General features: G+C 36.3%; 2 protein-coding genes across 2 annotated transcripts in view; one reads left to right on the top strand and one right to left on the bottom strand.

The window, feature by feature from the left end:
* Nucleotides 1-8,054, top strand: part of LOC121368490 — a 22,001-nt gene extending 13,947 nt beyond the window's left edge. The window contains exons 6-9 of the mRNA XM_041493227.1: nt 1,839-1,855; nt 5,281-5,657; nt 6,842-6,967; nt 7,708-8,054. Coding sequence (XP_041349161.1) covers nt 1,839-1,855; nt 5,281-5,657; nt 6,842-6,967; nt 7,708-8,054 — 867 coding nt within the window. The remainder of the gene's footprint in view (nt 1-1,838; nt 1,856-5,280; nt 5,658-6,841; nt 6,968-7,707) is intronic.
* A 749-nt stretch (nt 8,055-8,803) lies between these two features.
* On the bottom strand, nt 8,804-13,232 carry LOC121368489 (myb/SANT-like DNA-binding domain-containing protein 4). The gene is made up of 5 exons (XM_041493226.1): nt 12,839-13,232; nt 11,853-11,936; nt 11,475-11,554; nt 10,190-10,249; nt 8,804-8,815 (listed from the first exon to the last, which is right to left on the bottom strand). The coding sequence occupies exons 1-5, from the start codon at nt 13,230-13,232 to the stop codon at nt 8,804-8,806; spliced, it is 630 nt and encodes a 209-aa protein (XP_041349160.1).
* Nucleotides 13,233-15,749: the final 2,517 nt, after the last annotated feature.

Genomic DNA, 15,749 nt, shown 5'->3' with positions numbered 1-15,749 from the left:
GGAATCCAAGAGAGGTACTGTGATTACATTCCTGTTTACACAGACGGATCACGGGATGGGAATTATGTGGCTTGTGCTAGTTTTTCCATCAGACGCAATAATTTCCATGAGATTGCCCTATTCAGCATCAATCTTTACTGCTGAAATTTGGGCAATGATTAAAGCCCTGGAACAGATTAAGGATTCATGTGCATCCAAGTATATTATTTTTACAGACTCACTTTCGTGTCTCCAAGCTCTACAGTACATGAAATTGGAGCATACCTTAGTTGGGATGGTGATACGAAAGTGCGTCTTTTTATCAATTGCCAATAAAGATGTTATATTTTGTTGGGTACCCAGCCATGTTGGCATTAAGGGTAACGAAAAGGCAGATGTTGCTGCCAAGTCTGCTTTGAATTTGCCCCCGTGTCCATGTTGGTGTCCTTTACAGTGATTTTAAATTTCATATTAACCAGTATACCTTTTCGACTTGGCAATAAGCTTCATTCAGTCAAGGCAGTTCTGGGAGAGTGGCAGTCATCTTACAGGCGGTGCAGGAAGGATAAAGTAGTCTTATGCCGTGCCCGCATCGGCCATACATATTTGATGCATTCATTTATTTTAAAGAAGGACCCTCCTTAAACTTACATATTAAATATATTTTCTTGTTTATAATATCATTGTCTGTATATTTAATGTGTTTCTGGTCGTCTTAATATTTGTAAGCCCAAACTGGATATTGTCTTCAAATAATTTCGTACGTATGATACAAATATATTTTAGGAAATAAAATAAAATTAAACCTAGTACAAATATTAGAACGATTAGAAACACGTTTAATATACAGCCACTAATATTTTATGCAGAAAAATATAGTTGTTATGTAATTACAATCGTTAAAACCTCTGTTAGTCGATAACATCTCAAACATTGCAGCAAACTCAGGAATGTCCCTTTAAAAATGTAGTAATTCCTATTCCAAGCCATTTGTAATTACCCATGGGGTTATGGCATATTTTATATAATAATAAATTTGACAAACTGAAAAATGAATGCGGTGTTTAGGCGTTTAGATTTTTCCGCGAACAAACGATGAATTTATCTAACTAGTCGAATCGTCGCCGTTTAAAATGCTTCTGTTGCTAAAATAAAATTAATGTATAAGCTTATTATCATTCAGTACATGTTTATATATTTTTTTATAACTTATTTTCATTGTTTTTCTGTCGACTTACCCTACGTCGTATAGGACAGTCAAGCGTTCTCGTTACACGAGCTTGGCAAATGTTTTGACATTGCAGTTATTCCGGGGTTGCCCATCACGTGACTACAAAAATAATACGTCACACCTCTTCGCTCCAATTAGCCGTTATATTTTCCTGAATTATGGACCGTTGACATAATTCAATTATTTTTTTTTACACAATATCAGTAATTATTGGGTTATGGTAGTTATGTAGATGGTTAAATAAAGTACTTTTAGCGACAAATTAAATGTATATATTTTAAGATAATACTTTGTTAGGTCATTAATTAGGTCAACCATCCGTGACAGAGTATCTTTAAGCTGTATAAGAGAATGGAAATCAGTATTACTTCTGTTACCATGGTAACCAATGCAGAACTGTTAAAAGTATTTTTCCCCAAAAAAATATCGCTTTCAAATGAGTTTATTCCAGATGTCACACCAAGATACTGAAATGAAAACAACCGTCACAATTTGAAATTCGTTTATATTCTTGTGAAACTAACACTAACTTTAACAATAAAATAAACAAGTAGAATAATATGTATAATAAAAACATTTGTAATGAAGTAACCTGAAACATATATACATAATAATATAATGTTTACAGGAAGGAGAGCTGAAGGAGTTAGAGGATACTTGTGAGCTCAGGAATTGTATTTGAATGTACATTGTGTTATAAAGTAACACCTACAAAACTAATATAAAAACAGGAATCGAGAAACGTGTTAAAGTTTTCGTCTATAAAGTAGTATGAAAGTGTAAATTTGGTTATGTTTACAAGTATTGTATGTAAAAATTATAAAAAAAGGAGTATGTTTGCATCAAATAAATTTAAGTACAATATGTGCTGTCACGCTTATGTCAGCTTAGAAATATGTTTTTAATATGAAACTTGCCTATTTTATTTCTGCTAAGGTTCGTTGGAAAGCTCTACTTGCTAACATTAGGTTTTGTTTTACGCCAACCTCTAGATTGTTCTTTACGGTAGTTTTAATTCTGTCTACAGTTGTCTCCGTTAACGGTACTCTTTTGTTTATGGTATGTTTTGGGCATTTCTCGGACTCGCCACGAGGCAGTCCTTGTCTAATTTGTTGAAAAATGGCAGTTACGCAGGGTGTAAGTTATCAATATATGTTTTATTTGTTTCCCGATATACTGGAGGTTATAATCAATTACATTGTTTTACTACGAATTACGTATTTTAGTATAATTACTCGAAATAGAATTTGAAATGTGGATGTGAGTACCCGGATGTAGAAAGTACAAGCGAGCGCTTATCCCTTTTAGCATATAATTAAAAGTTAATTTTTAAGGGTAATTTGAATTATTTTAGACATTCCTAAGTAACTTTGTGTAACTTGTGTAACTTTGAGTGCAAAGTGTTAGATGCATTTCTATAATTTGGTGTTGAATTTTACTTTCAGCCTTTACCTCTTGATTCTTCTTCATTAGAGGGCTATCGTGAAATGATAATTAAACCTTACAGAATTCAAACTGGAGTTTCGTCTTGAATTGATAGCACGGGGTTATCTGCATGCCACCTCCAGGGGCAGGGCATGACACAATATGTATGTCACATTAGTCTTCAGCAGTAAGTCTTGTAGGGTATAAAACTTCTTAAAACAGGGTTCGATGAATGAATGAATGTTTAACGACACCCCAGCACAAAAATACATATCGGCTATTGGGTGTCACAAATGGTTACGTATATGGAAATATCATTTATATATATTCATGTAAAAACACAGTGTAAGGAGCTGTGGGGGAAAAGTATAATATAATACATAAAATCAAGGTAAGTATATTTTAAAACTTTGTATAGAAGTCAAAGTGTTTTAAAAACTTTACAATTAATTCTGGATGGAATATAAAAGATTCCAAAACATTTCTGTTGCCAAATATATCATTTCTTGTCGGCTTGAGATGATCACACTCCACCAAAATGTGCCGCACAGTCAGTGTACACTGACAATGTTCACACTGAGGGGAAGGGTCCTTCTTTAAAATAAACGAATGCGTCAGATATGTATGGCCGATGCGGGCACGGCACAAGACTACTTCAAATTTCCTGCATCGCCTGTAGGGTGACTGCCACTCTCCTAGGACTGCCTTGACAGAATGAAGCTTGTTCGCAACCGTACCGTCCCAATCGTCTTGCGAAGTCGAAAAGCTATATTGGTTAATATGAAATTTAAAGTCACTGTACGGGACACCAACATGGACACGGGGCAAGTTCAAAGCAGACTTGGCAGCAACATCTGCCTTTTCGTTACCATTAATGCCAACATGGCTGGGTACCCAACAAAATATAACATCTTTATTGGCAGTTGATAAAAAGGCACACTTTCGTATGACCATCCCAACTAAGGGATGCTCGAATTTCATGTATTGTAGAGCTTGGAGACACGAAAGCGAGTCTGTAAAAATAATATACTTGGATGCACATGAATCCTTAATCTGTTCCAGGGCTTTAATCATTGCCCAAATTTCAGCAGTAAAGATTGATGCTGAATCGGGCAATCTCATGGAAATTATTGCGTCTGATGGAAACACTGTAGCACAAGCCACAGAATTCCCATCCCGTGATCCGTCTGTGTAAACAGGAATGTAATCACAGTACCGCTCTTGGATTTCCATGAAATGTTGTTTATAAATAACTGCATATGTACGATCTTTTTTTTAGATGCACAAGATCGAATACAATTTTTGGTGGTTTGATACACCAAGGTGGCAAAATAAAATATGAAGGCGTTTCCAAAATGTCTGTTAAATCAATGTTGGAAACTGATAAAAACTGCTTAATGCGAAGACCAAATGTTCGAATCGCATTCGGTTTCGCATCAAATAACTTCATATATTTATTATCAAACACCGCATTGTATGCAGGATGTTTTGGCATTGATTTAATCTTTGTAGCATACTGCAGAGAAAGCTTTGCACGTCTAGCACCCAAACTAGGTTCGTGTGCATCGATGTACAAGCTCTCCACAGGAGATGTTTTGAAAGCACCAAGACAGAGCCCAAGTCCCTGGTTGTGTATAGTATCTAGCATTTGCAAGTAAGACTTACGTGCTGACCCATACACAATGCACCCATAATCAAGCTTAGACCGAACTAAAGATCTATAAAGTCGGAGCATAACCTTTCGATCTGCTTCCCATTCAGTCTTGCCAATAACCTTTAAGATATTGAGGGCCTTTAAGCCCTTCTTTTTCACATATGGTTCAATACACGGGCTCCATACACACCTCACACATATATCGCGTCTCCTTTATCTCACCACTCTCCTTGTGTACTGTACACCGTCTAAGAGGTTTCATGTTTGATGCACCAGGCTGAGGCTTGATAATACACGGGAAGTAGCCAGCAGAGGGATTCAGCCTTCCTCCCTCGCTTGGCACTAGGTACAGGTGCGGTGATGGCAGACTCGATCTAACTGAGACTCTTGACAAGGGGCGGGACGTAGTCCAGTGGTAAAGCGTTCGCTTGATGCGCGGTCGGTCTAGGATCGATCCCCGTCGGTGGACCCATTGGGCTATTTCTCGTTCCAGCCAGTGCTCCACAACTGGTGTAACAAAGGCCGTGGTATGTACTATCCTGTCTGTGGGATGGTGCATATAAAAGATTCCTTGCTGCTAATCGAAACGAGTAGCTCATGAAGTGGCGACAGTGGGTTTCCTATAAAAATCTCTGGGCCCGGTTGTTCGAAACCTGGGTTAGCGCTAACCATGGGTTAAGTGCCTAACCATGAGTTAAATTTACCCACTGGTTATAAATTGCGTTGTTCGAAATTTGGTTAGCGCTAACAGTGGGTTAATTATGCCCTAACTCATGGTTAAAGTTAAAGCAGCCCCTGACCAGTGCTTAAATGCCTAACCAGTGGATAAAAATGGCGGACAAATGTTTGTAAATAATGACAGAAAAGAACGGAATTATCGCCATCATACCGTAAGTCTCGATACTTATACCGACAACGAGTTAAGATCACGTTTTCGTTTTTCAAGAGAAAGTATTCAATACATTTGCAATTTAATTAAACCCACCCTTAGGAGAAAAACGTCACGGAGCCATGCCCTGTCGCCAGAGTTACAGGTGGTGATTGCTTTAAGGTACTTTGCGAGTGGCAGTTTCCTGCAGGTGGTGGGCGATACGTTTGGTTTGGATAAATCTACGGTGTCCAGAGTAATCTTTGATGTAGCTGGTGCCCTGTGTGATTTACGTAACAATTTTATTACCTGGCCAGTGGAGCAACAGCATCTGTCGAAGGTTAAAAAAGGATTTTATGAGCTGGGGGGTTTTCCTGGCGTCATTGGAGCGGTTGATGGGACCCACGTCAGATTACAAGCACCATCCGACAACGAGCCTGCATTTGTAAACAGGAAGGGATATCACTCCATAAACATCCAGGCAATATGTGATGACGAAGGTAATATACAATTCTCACAATTGATTCAATTACTAGTAACAATACTAACATTCATAACACTACCCTACATCAAACTTTCGTCCCTAGATGGAAAATAAACATGTGCCGGTGTCGTAAAACGATTGGCCCTTTCTTTGTAAATAATATTGTGCTCGATTATTTCCCTTGATGACACACATTTTTGAATGAGGCCCATTATAGGATAAAATGTTTTCGGTTACCAAATGTTTGAATGTACAGTAATTATAAGAATATTAAATTATCGATATAAGTATATGTATGTGTGTCTATGTTTCTTTGTAGGAATGTATGTGTATATACATACACACATTTTGGTATATGAAAATGGAAATAAAAACAATATCCATAAATTTGATTAGCCATTTGGCCCTTTATTAACAGCTAATCAGGAGCAATTAAATATTGTTTAAAAAACTTTTAAATAGCTTCATGCAAACATATTTCATTACAACATACCAGCTCTTGTTAAATGATGAAAGCAGTAGTGAAATATATGGAGTGTGTGTGTGTGCGTGCGTGCACGTGAACATACATACATACATACACATACATACATACACATACGAAATGAAATGAAATGAATAGATGATTAACGACACCCCAGCACGAGAAAATTTATCGGCTATTGGGTGTCAACATATGGTAAACTGGTAACATATTAAAAGAACAAACACAAAAAACCCACACAAAAAACCCACGGTGTTCTGAACCGATTAAACTAAAAACATTGATAACTAAAAACTGTATTAAATTAAAACTATTTAATAGATGAAGAAATTTAAAACTGGGAATAAAATCCTGTTTCCCGAAGAAATCTCAGGATCAGCTATGGGTGGAACCTAAAGGATTCCACCACGCATCTGTTACCAAACACATTATGTCTAATTGGCTGTAAATGACCACAATCCACCAAAATGTGACGCACTGTCAATGTACACCGACAGCGGTCACACTGAGGTGGAGGGTCCTTCTTTAAAATAAATATATGTGTTAAATACCCATATTGGCACGAGGCAAATTCAAAGCGGTCTTGGCAGCTAAATCCGCCTTTTCATTGCCACACACACACATATATATACACACACACATACATAGGCCTACACACGCATGCACACACACACGCTTACAGTAAATATTAATATTATCTTTCATTTGTTCAACAGGAAGATTCACCAATATTGTGGCTAAATGGCCAGGTTCTACCCATGACAGCCATGTGTTCAGGACCTCAGCCATATGCACACATCTGGAAACAAGGGCTTTCAACTTGGACGATGGAATTATTCTAGGTACTAGTGACTGTATGCATTCTTACCTAGGATATAATAAATATATATGTTTTCCATTTCTATTATGTTCAGTGTAACCTTGTAAACTAAAACTCATGATTACGTGTCGAATATGTTTTTGCAAATGAACCAAGGTAAAGGGAAATGCGATGTCCTATTATTCCAGCATTTGTCATGATCAACAGTAACTCATTTATATTCACCACACAATGTGGATTATTTTTTTTTACAAAAGGATACCAGATTGTAAAGAAAGAAGACATTTCCTCACCCAGGAGTACAAAGTATATCAGATTCAAATTCAACTGGTTCAATAAAGTCTGTGGTGTGTACGATCATGTCTGTGGGATAATGCATGTAAAAGATCCAATGCTGCTAATTGAAGAGAGTAACACAAACAGTTGTGGCATCAGTTTTCCTCTCTGGTTATCTGAATGGTCCTCAACCATATGTCTGATGTCATATAACCATAAATAAAATGTCTTGAGTGTATTGTTCAATGAACCATTTTTTTTCCTTTCAGAATACCCTGTTTGAAACACACTTCATATTGATATCTTAAGTTACCTTTTTATTTTAATAATTATATTTAAATAATTTATTTTTAAAAGTAATGAAAATAAAATATAGCTTCATTGAAAAATAAAATGGATAATAAAGATATGTTTAACCCAATAAACATTAAAGTTGCACACACTAAAAGAAAACAATAATATACATACATGTTTTTATGTTTTCAGGAGATAGTGGATATGCATGTAGCCCTTTTTTAATGACACCATTCCTCAACACCGCTACACGGAAACAAGCGCGGTACAATGTCTGCCACAAAAGCACACGCAATGTAATAGAGAGGACATTTGGGAGGTGGAAGCGCAGGTTTGGGTGTCTTCATGGTGAAATACGTATGGAGCCAGAAAGAGTATGCAAAATTGTTCTTTCATGCGCTGTTCTGCACAACATTGCAGTTGAACGCAATGAGCCAATGGAAGATGATGATATTCAGGATGATCACACAATTGATAACTATGTTGGACCTGAAAATGGTCACCTTGTCCGAGCTCATATAGCAAATACCTTTTTTTGAGATATTTCCAGGAAAACAATAGTTTTGAATTATTTATTTAATTCACATTATTGTCTGTAAAAGGGTACCCACATAATTTTGAAAAAAAATTCCCTGTATTTCCCCTGATTTTCCCCTGTTTTAAAAGATTTTTCCGTCTGATATCCATGATTTTTATTGTATACAGCAGCCCCCAGTCAACCCCAAAGCCACGACTGTGTGTGCGTGCGTGCGTGCATTTCAACTCTTCTTTCCAGTTTTCCAGTTACTGTTAATATTGTCTAGCCATTAGATATTATGTTGTACATGTATTATAACTACATGTAAAAGCTACATCCAGATCAAAGATTATGGTTTACAATATAACAAAATTAACAATACTTGTATATAGATTACGTCTGGTTTAACCTTGTACTCCCATCTGTTTTAATGTGTAATAGTACACTACAGCAACCACAAAGATAGATAGCAGATTAATAGACTACAAACTAGCTCGTGTGTCCACTAGCTGTAACCTGCTATATAGCAGGTTACAGCTAGTGGACACTCGAGCTAACTACAAACATGATTTGTTCAAATTTCAGCAAATAATAGTTCAAACATCTGAATGATCGCTTATTTCCATTTTCACGTTTAGTGTTTTGGGTGCTATATGTAGATCATATATACATGACATTTTCTTTGGTGGTACAATTTGATATAGTGATCAGATGATTTCTCAATAAAAATAGATAGCTTTTGAAAGATACACTAGAAATCGCCAATAGCTATCATTCAATACCCTGATGAAAAAGACAAAAAAACACCATTAGCTTAGGTTTATTACATTTCTACATGGTTTTGTATACACATCCATGTTTACTCAACAACATTCCCTGATATTTGTCCACATTTCATTACATCCAAATAACATTCCCTGTATTTTCCCTGAATCAGACCAAAATTTTAAATTCCCTGAATTTTCCCTGCAGGGAATTTAAAAAAACAATTTTCCCTGTTTTCCCTGTTCCGTGGGTACCCTGTGTAAATAAATAGCAACTTGTTAATTAACCAATTGACGCGTATTTAACATTTGACATGAAAACAAATTTGACAATGAGTGGTTTAAACTTTTTACTACAATCAGGTGTGAACATAACAATTAATAACTTGAAATCTCCCTTTATTGCTCCAAAATAGTTGCAGGATTCAACTGCTGTTTCAGCAACTCTATTTGCAACTGCAATTTAGTTTTTTTTCAATTTTATCATCTCTCTCTCTTCCTTTATTTTTCCCAAGTACTTCAACTTGTAGTTTTTTTTTATTTCATCTCCACCCTGAGACAAATTTTGTTTTTAATAATTGAAATACATTTCATTACAATTAGTTGAATTACATTTATCATTAAAATACTCGTGTGACAATCAGTTAATCCGGTCATTGTGGAGGTTAATTCCATTCTTTTTAAACATTTACTCACTAGTTCCAATATAATTAATACGATACAGTAAAAGGAAATGAAAGGAATGTTCCTTTAATGACACCTCTGCTCATCACATTGATTAGTCATCACGTGAAACATAAGTAATTTGGTATACATAGTCCACTGCACAGATGTTTCTACCTCGAAAGAAGTCACTCTTTTTCAATTAGCAGTAAAGGGGTCTTTTAAATGAACTTTTACATATACAGGACAGCACATACAACAGCCTTTGTTAAAACAATGCTTGGAATGATAAATAGTTCAACGAGTCTGTAAGCTAGAATAATACAAATTACCAACTGCATCTGAAGCAAATGGTCTACCAATGTCTTCAGTGTACATCCCCATGTACCATACAGTCATTCAAAACACTACAGGGCCGTAGCGCCCTCTGTGTCGGGGGGGGGGGGGGGGCACAGGCCCCCCGAAATTTTGTCCCCCAAACCCATAAACAAGTTATTATCAGGCCCCGTCGGAAACCCGCGAAATTACTTTGTGCCCCCACCCAATTTTCAGGTCAGACTTTGTGCCCCCCCCCCCCCCCCCCCCAAATGTTCAGGTCCTGCTACGGCCCTGCACTAGATAATTCATGGTACCTTAATTTTACTGCACTCACCTTCACATAACTGTATTCACCACTCACTAACAGCTAACAAATGTTCATGTATATAACCTAATATATTTTTTTATTTACCATTCCTGTCGAAATTCTTCTTTTTTTGCCATTCACTTTGTTTTCTTCAATGGATTTGTCCTGAAAACAACACAATTTTGTGGTTTATTGTATTACCTGCAACAAATGCAAAATGCAGTATGTTCGACAAACTATCAATAGGTTTAGCACTAGACTTTCAGGATACAGACATAATATTAAATATAATAAGACAGCTAAAGCCCCACATGTAGCCCCTCCCTTTAATATCCCAGGGCACTCCCTCAGTTGCACTCTCCTTCAAATAGTTGCTGTTCAGGACCAAGCCAAACTTAATTTAGCTGAATCTATTTGTATATATTCATGAACTGTGTGTGGCCAAAAGGACTGAATGAATATGATCCGAGTGGCAGATTAGCCACTCTGTTTCATTGGACTTTTGTTTTATTCTTAGCTTATGGTCTGATACCTTGAAGTTTTATTGACTGGTTAATTATACTTGAGTGTTAGCCACACTTGTTACACCACACCTTTTATACAGTTGGTGAGTTTTCTCTTTCTCCTCATACTCTTGAAAATGTCTGTATTATACAGACGAAACGCTAGTTCTTATATTCTTTTAACTTTGTGTTGACTTTTTTTTTTAAAGTGGATGGTTTTAGACAAAGACTTGGTTTCAAAGATGAAATTAAAATATATATACATGTATAACATTTCATGGCATACCAAACATGTATTCTTTTTTTCTGCTGCAATTTCATGTTGCTTGTTATCTTGCACCTGTAAATAATAAATGTATGAAAAAATATGTTGTCTATGGCATCATACATCATACATCATGCTTTATATTTTCATTACATACTACCAGATTTTTCTTAATATAACATTCATTTTGCAGCCACTTCATAATATTATTATTTATTTATTTATTTTTACTTTATTTTCGTGCTTATATCCAATTAAGGTTCAAGCACGCTGTCCTGGCCAGACACCTCAGTGTTTGTCCAGTGGTTAATTGTTAGTTGTTAGTGGTTAGAGAGAAAGAAGAGGGTGTAGTGGCCATACACCTACCCATTGGGCCCTTAAAAACCCGCTCTGGGTCGGAGCCGGTACTGCGGGAAGCGAACCCTGTACCTACCAGCCTGTAGTCCGAGCGCCTGCCCACTGCGCCACGGAGGCCGGTTTCATAATATTAAAGATGTAATATTAAAGTAAAAGTTATTGCAAGATCACAAAATACATTGCTCTTTATGAATTACAGTGTTTTCCTAAGTAATAATTTTTTTTATTTTTTTTCACACAGTTATTATTATAATTATATATGTACCTGCATAGGATTGGTGATGATTTCATAGGTGCACCCTGGCAGTGGCATGTCATCTGGGCTGACATCCTGAATAATGATATCTAAATAAAAAATGTTATTCTTTTGTTAGTATTTGTGCATACACATTTTGCATTTTATGACATGACTGTGATTTCTGCTAGAATTTATTTCATTAAGATACTGCCAATTAATAACATATATTTGAATATAAAATATTATGATAAATATACAATACTTTACACCCAAAAGTTAAATAAAGGTTTCTATATACATGTATGCATACAAATGTATGTATGTTTAGTGATGACACCTCTAAAATACTGTAGAAACTGTAGGCCTATACTATCAATGAAAATAAATATTTTAAATTATAATTACCTGTTGGTTCATACCAAGATGAAAATGTGCATGTCTGTTCCGGTGAATGATGTTCATCAATTACTTCACATCCTGATGATCCTTCTGAAATCACAAAACATATAATGTTATGAGTATTAATCATGTAGTTGCTTTTTAAAATTTATTTATGATTAATTACTGAATACATTTAAGATAGAAAAAAGTTATAAAATGTATAGAATTGTTAATTAAAATGTTCATTAAAATCTAGTGGTTTATTTATTGTTTCATTTTACTGCAAATATTTATGTTTGCTAAATTGAACTTGTGATATATTTATTTCTTCATTCATTGATATTGATTATAATATAAATACAATTACACTCAGTAAAGCATTGTCAAATAAATTGTATTTGTTAAACATTGTCGTGTTTTGTTTTTTTCAATGTTAATTACAATGAAAGATCCTAAATAAGACCTCATTATTAGCATAAATTTCATTATAGTAACCTTCACCTTTACTTCATGATTGCAGACGAACTGTTGGTAAGTAACAAGTTGTTTTATTATGGAAATATCGTAGCCGTCATTCAAGTAACATTCACTAAAATGCATTTTAATGTGCTTTTTCGGGATGTCATTACTTTTTGTAGTAATTTTATATTAGATGCAGATCAAAACGCAAAAACGAAAAAGAAAAACTAAGGTGAAGGTCACTTAAAGAAGCGATCGTGTAATCACTAGTGAGATGTTATTTGTTCAGGGGCGTAGCGTGACCTGGACATGGGGGGGGGAGGGGTCGAATATGGACCCTTGTTAATAAAAAAATAATATTTTAGTTCTAAAAGCGGACCGTTTGCTTCAGCGGGGGGGGGGGGGGGGGGGGGGGGTTCGTCGGAACCCCCCGAACCCACCCCCAGCCTACACCCATGTTATTTATAACATCAGTGATCGTTGTACAACATATGAAATAATTATACTGAGGTCTAGTAATCATTTACAAATTAAAATATTGTTTTACTTACGGTTTATCAGAATTGCAGTCTCCATCCCACCATTAAGCCCGGAGAAACTCGGATCGTCCGAAAATAAATCAACTATCTTCTGTGTTTTGGGACTGAGTTCTTTGGAACTTGGTCCACCACCCGTCTTCGTTAAACTTTTTTTATACTCGGCATTTTTCTTTTTCGCCGACGTGTACATACTCCTCCGTTTCTCTTTGACGTCATCCCTATCGCTGCGTTCAACGCCAACCGAGTTTACTTGATCTGTTATGGACTGCCACACTTGTTTCTTCAAGTTGTTTGTCACTGAATTTGTTAACTTGCTTTTTATAGTGCCTATGTTTTCGGAAACATTTTCCACAATAAGTGATATTTCACGAATATCGAAATTCGCTTTTCGTTTTTCGCCTTTCATTTTTTTTTAACTAGACTACTGCAGCAGACGAACAAGCGTGAGGCTATTTTTAGATGTGACATAAATGTAAATAATGGAATTGTGGGAAATGACATACTTTACTGATTGGTCAGTTATATTTAACCACAGGTCACTGGAATCTAACTCACGGTTAGGGAAATCTAACCATGGGTTTGCTAACCATGAGTTAAAATAGTGTTTGAACAACCGATTTTTATCCAATGGTTAGCCAACCCTTGGTTAAGGAATTTAAACAACAGTTAGTGATAACCAGTGGTTAAGTTAACCCAGGCTTCGAACAACCGGGCCCTGGTCTTTAACCATATGTCTGACACCATATAACCGTCAATAAAACCCCTGCGCGTGCTGTAACCTCACCGTGGTGCAGGGGTGTAACATTATCTTTGAGAATGGCCAATACAGCACAAATGAAGTTTAGAGTAAAATTCAGTGTCCGTAAAATTCTGTGATATTTGTATTTGGTTTTTTGCACAGTTCTTTACACTGTTTTTGTTTAAACCTTGAATTTGTATATTGATAGTGATGATCATCACTTTATTTATTTGCATTACCATAGTTTGACACCCAATAGCCGATGTATTTTTCGTGCTGGGGTGTCGTTAAACATTCATTCATTCATTCCGTCAATAAAATGTGTCGAGTGCGTCGTTAAATAAAACATTTTCATTTCATTTCAACTTATTTTCGTGCTTATATCCAACTAAGGTTCAAGCACGCTGTCCTGGGAACACACCTCAGCTATCTGGGCTGTCTGTCCAGGACTGTGGGTTAGTTATTAGTTCGTTAGTGAGAGAGAAGAGGGTGTAATGGCCTTACACCTACCCATTGAGCCCTTAAGAAGTCGCTCTGGGTTGGAGCCGGTACTGGGCTGCGAACCCTGTAGTCTGATGGCTTAACCACTGCTCCACCAGAGGCCGGTATAAAACATTTCTTTCTTGACAATGGACAGAACAAAGTCATGGTGACTGAAACCACCTCGTCCAATCTTCTACCACAATATGAATGTGTTGGCACTAAATATGGCAAGAAGTTGAAGAGTCAGTGTCTTCACCACTTCTTTGTTTTCCTCAGCACAGTGAAGTACTGTGACATCTGATAAGATGTGTCAACACCCCCATGTACCTGGTGTACTCGAGGACTGCAATAGGTTTGACAACGCGTGTCAACCAACTACGTCGCTGAGCTGTGCATCCAATCGTAGCCCGATGCATCGTCGACAAGACTGAGACATCCAGCTTATCCTTCCATTAGAGTGCCAAAAGATTTCCTCGCCTGTGGTAGATCACTCCATCAGCTTCCAGGTGTCTGTCTTTCAAGGCCCGAGGCATTTCGGCCCGAGAAAGCCTCACAGTCCCACAAGCTATAGTGTCCTCTGCAGCCAGACGGTAAAAGAGAACGGGACTTGAAAAATAATTGTCCCAGTAGATCTGTTAAGAAAACAACAAATTGTAAACAATAAAATAATAATAAGCTCATATAAATATTTTTTTTAATGTACTTTTGCACAAAATATTCAAAATCATGATTGTGCACTAATTATTGATAATACATAGTAGTGGTATTAGGTCTAGCTCTGGGTGATCGAAACATTTCAGGAAATGATCTCAAAAATACAAAACGTATAGCTATTTTTCAACAACGTATATATTCTTACACAAATAGTTTTCGCCAAATTAAAATAAAATTTCACATTTGTTCTCAAAATTCACATTTGACGAATTTGGAGAGTGGCAGAGCTAGCCCTGGGTATTTAAACAATAATATATATTTAACGAATGAATGAATGTTTAACGACACCCCAGCACGAAAAATACATCGGCTATTGGGTGTCAAACCATGGTAAAGCAAACATAAAGTGATGATCAACATCAATATAAAATTCAAGATTTTAATAAAAACACAGTGTAAAGAACTGTACAAAAATACAAATACCACAGATAGATATTAACTTTTACTCAAAATTTCAATTTGTGCTGTATTGGCCATTCTCAGAGAGAATGTTACACCACTGCACCACGTTGAGGTTACAGCAGCACGCGAATGAATGTATGTTTAATGACACCCCAGCACGAAAAATACATCGGTTATTGGGTGTCAAACTGTGGTAAAGGCAAACAAAGTGATGATCAACATCAATATAAAAATTCAACAATTAAATTAAAACAGTGTAAAGAACTGTGCAAAAATACAAATATCACAGATAGATACTGACTTTTACTCACAATTTCAATTGTATATCGAAGAAAACAAGGGGATTTGCGCTGTATTGGCCATTCTCAAAGAGAATGTTACACCCCTGCACCACAGTGAGGTTACAGCACGCGCAGGGGATATATTTAACTGTCATAATAGTGATTACACAAGAACCGTCAAGTACAACATTAGGCCTAAAAAAATGACTTCAGGTTTGATCCTAAAAAAAAAAAAAAATAGGGTAGGTAGGTAGGAACGTTTTTTTTTTTTTTTTTTTTTTAAATCGAATCAAACCGAGAACTC

Source organism: Gigantopelta aegis, chromosome 3 (genome assembly GCF_016097555.1).
Source record: "Gigantopelta aegis isolate Gae_Host chromosome 3, Gae_host_genome, whole genome shotgun sequence".
Classification (NCBI taxonomy): Eukaryota; Metazoa; Mollusca; class Gastropoda; order Neomphalida; family Peltospiridae; genus Gigantopelta; species Gigantopelta aegis.
This window is presented reverse-complemented; position numbering and strand designations above follow the sequence as displayed.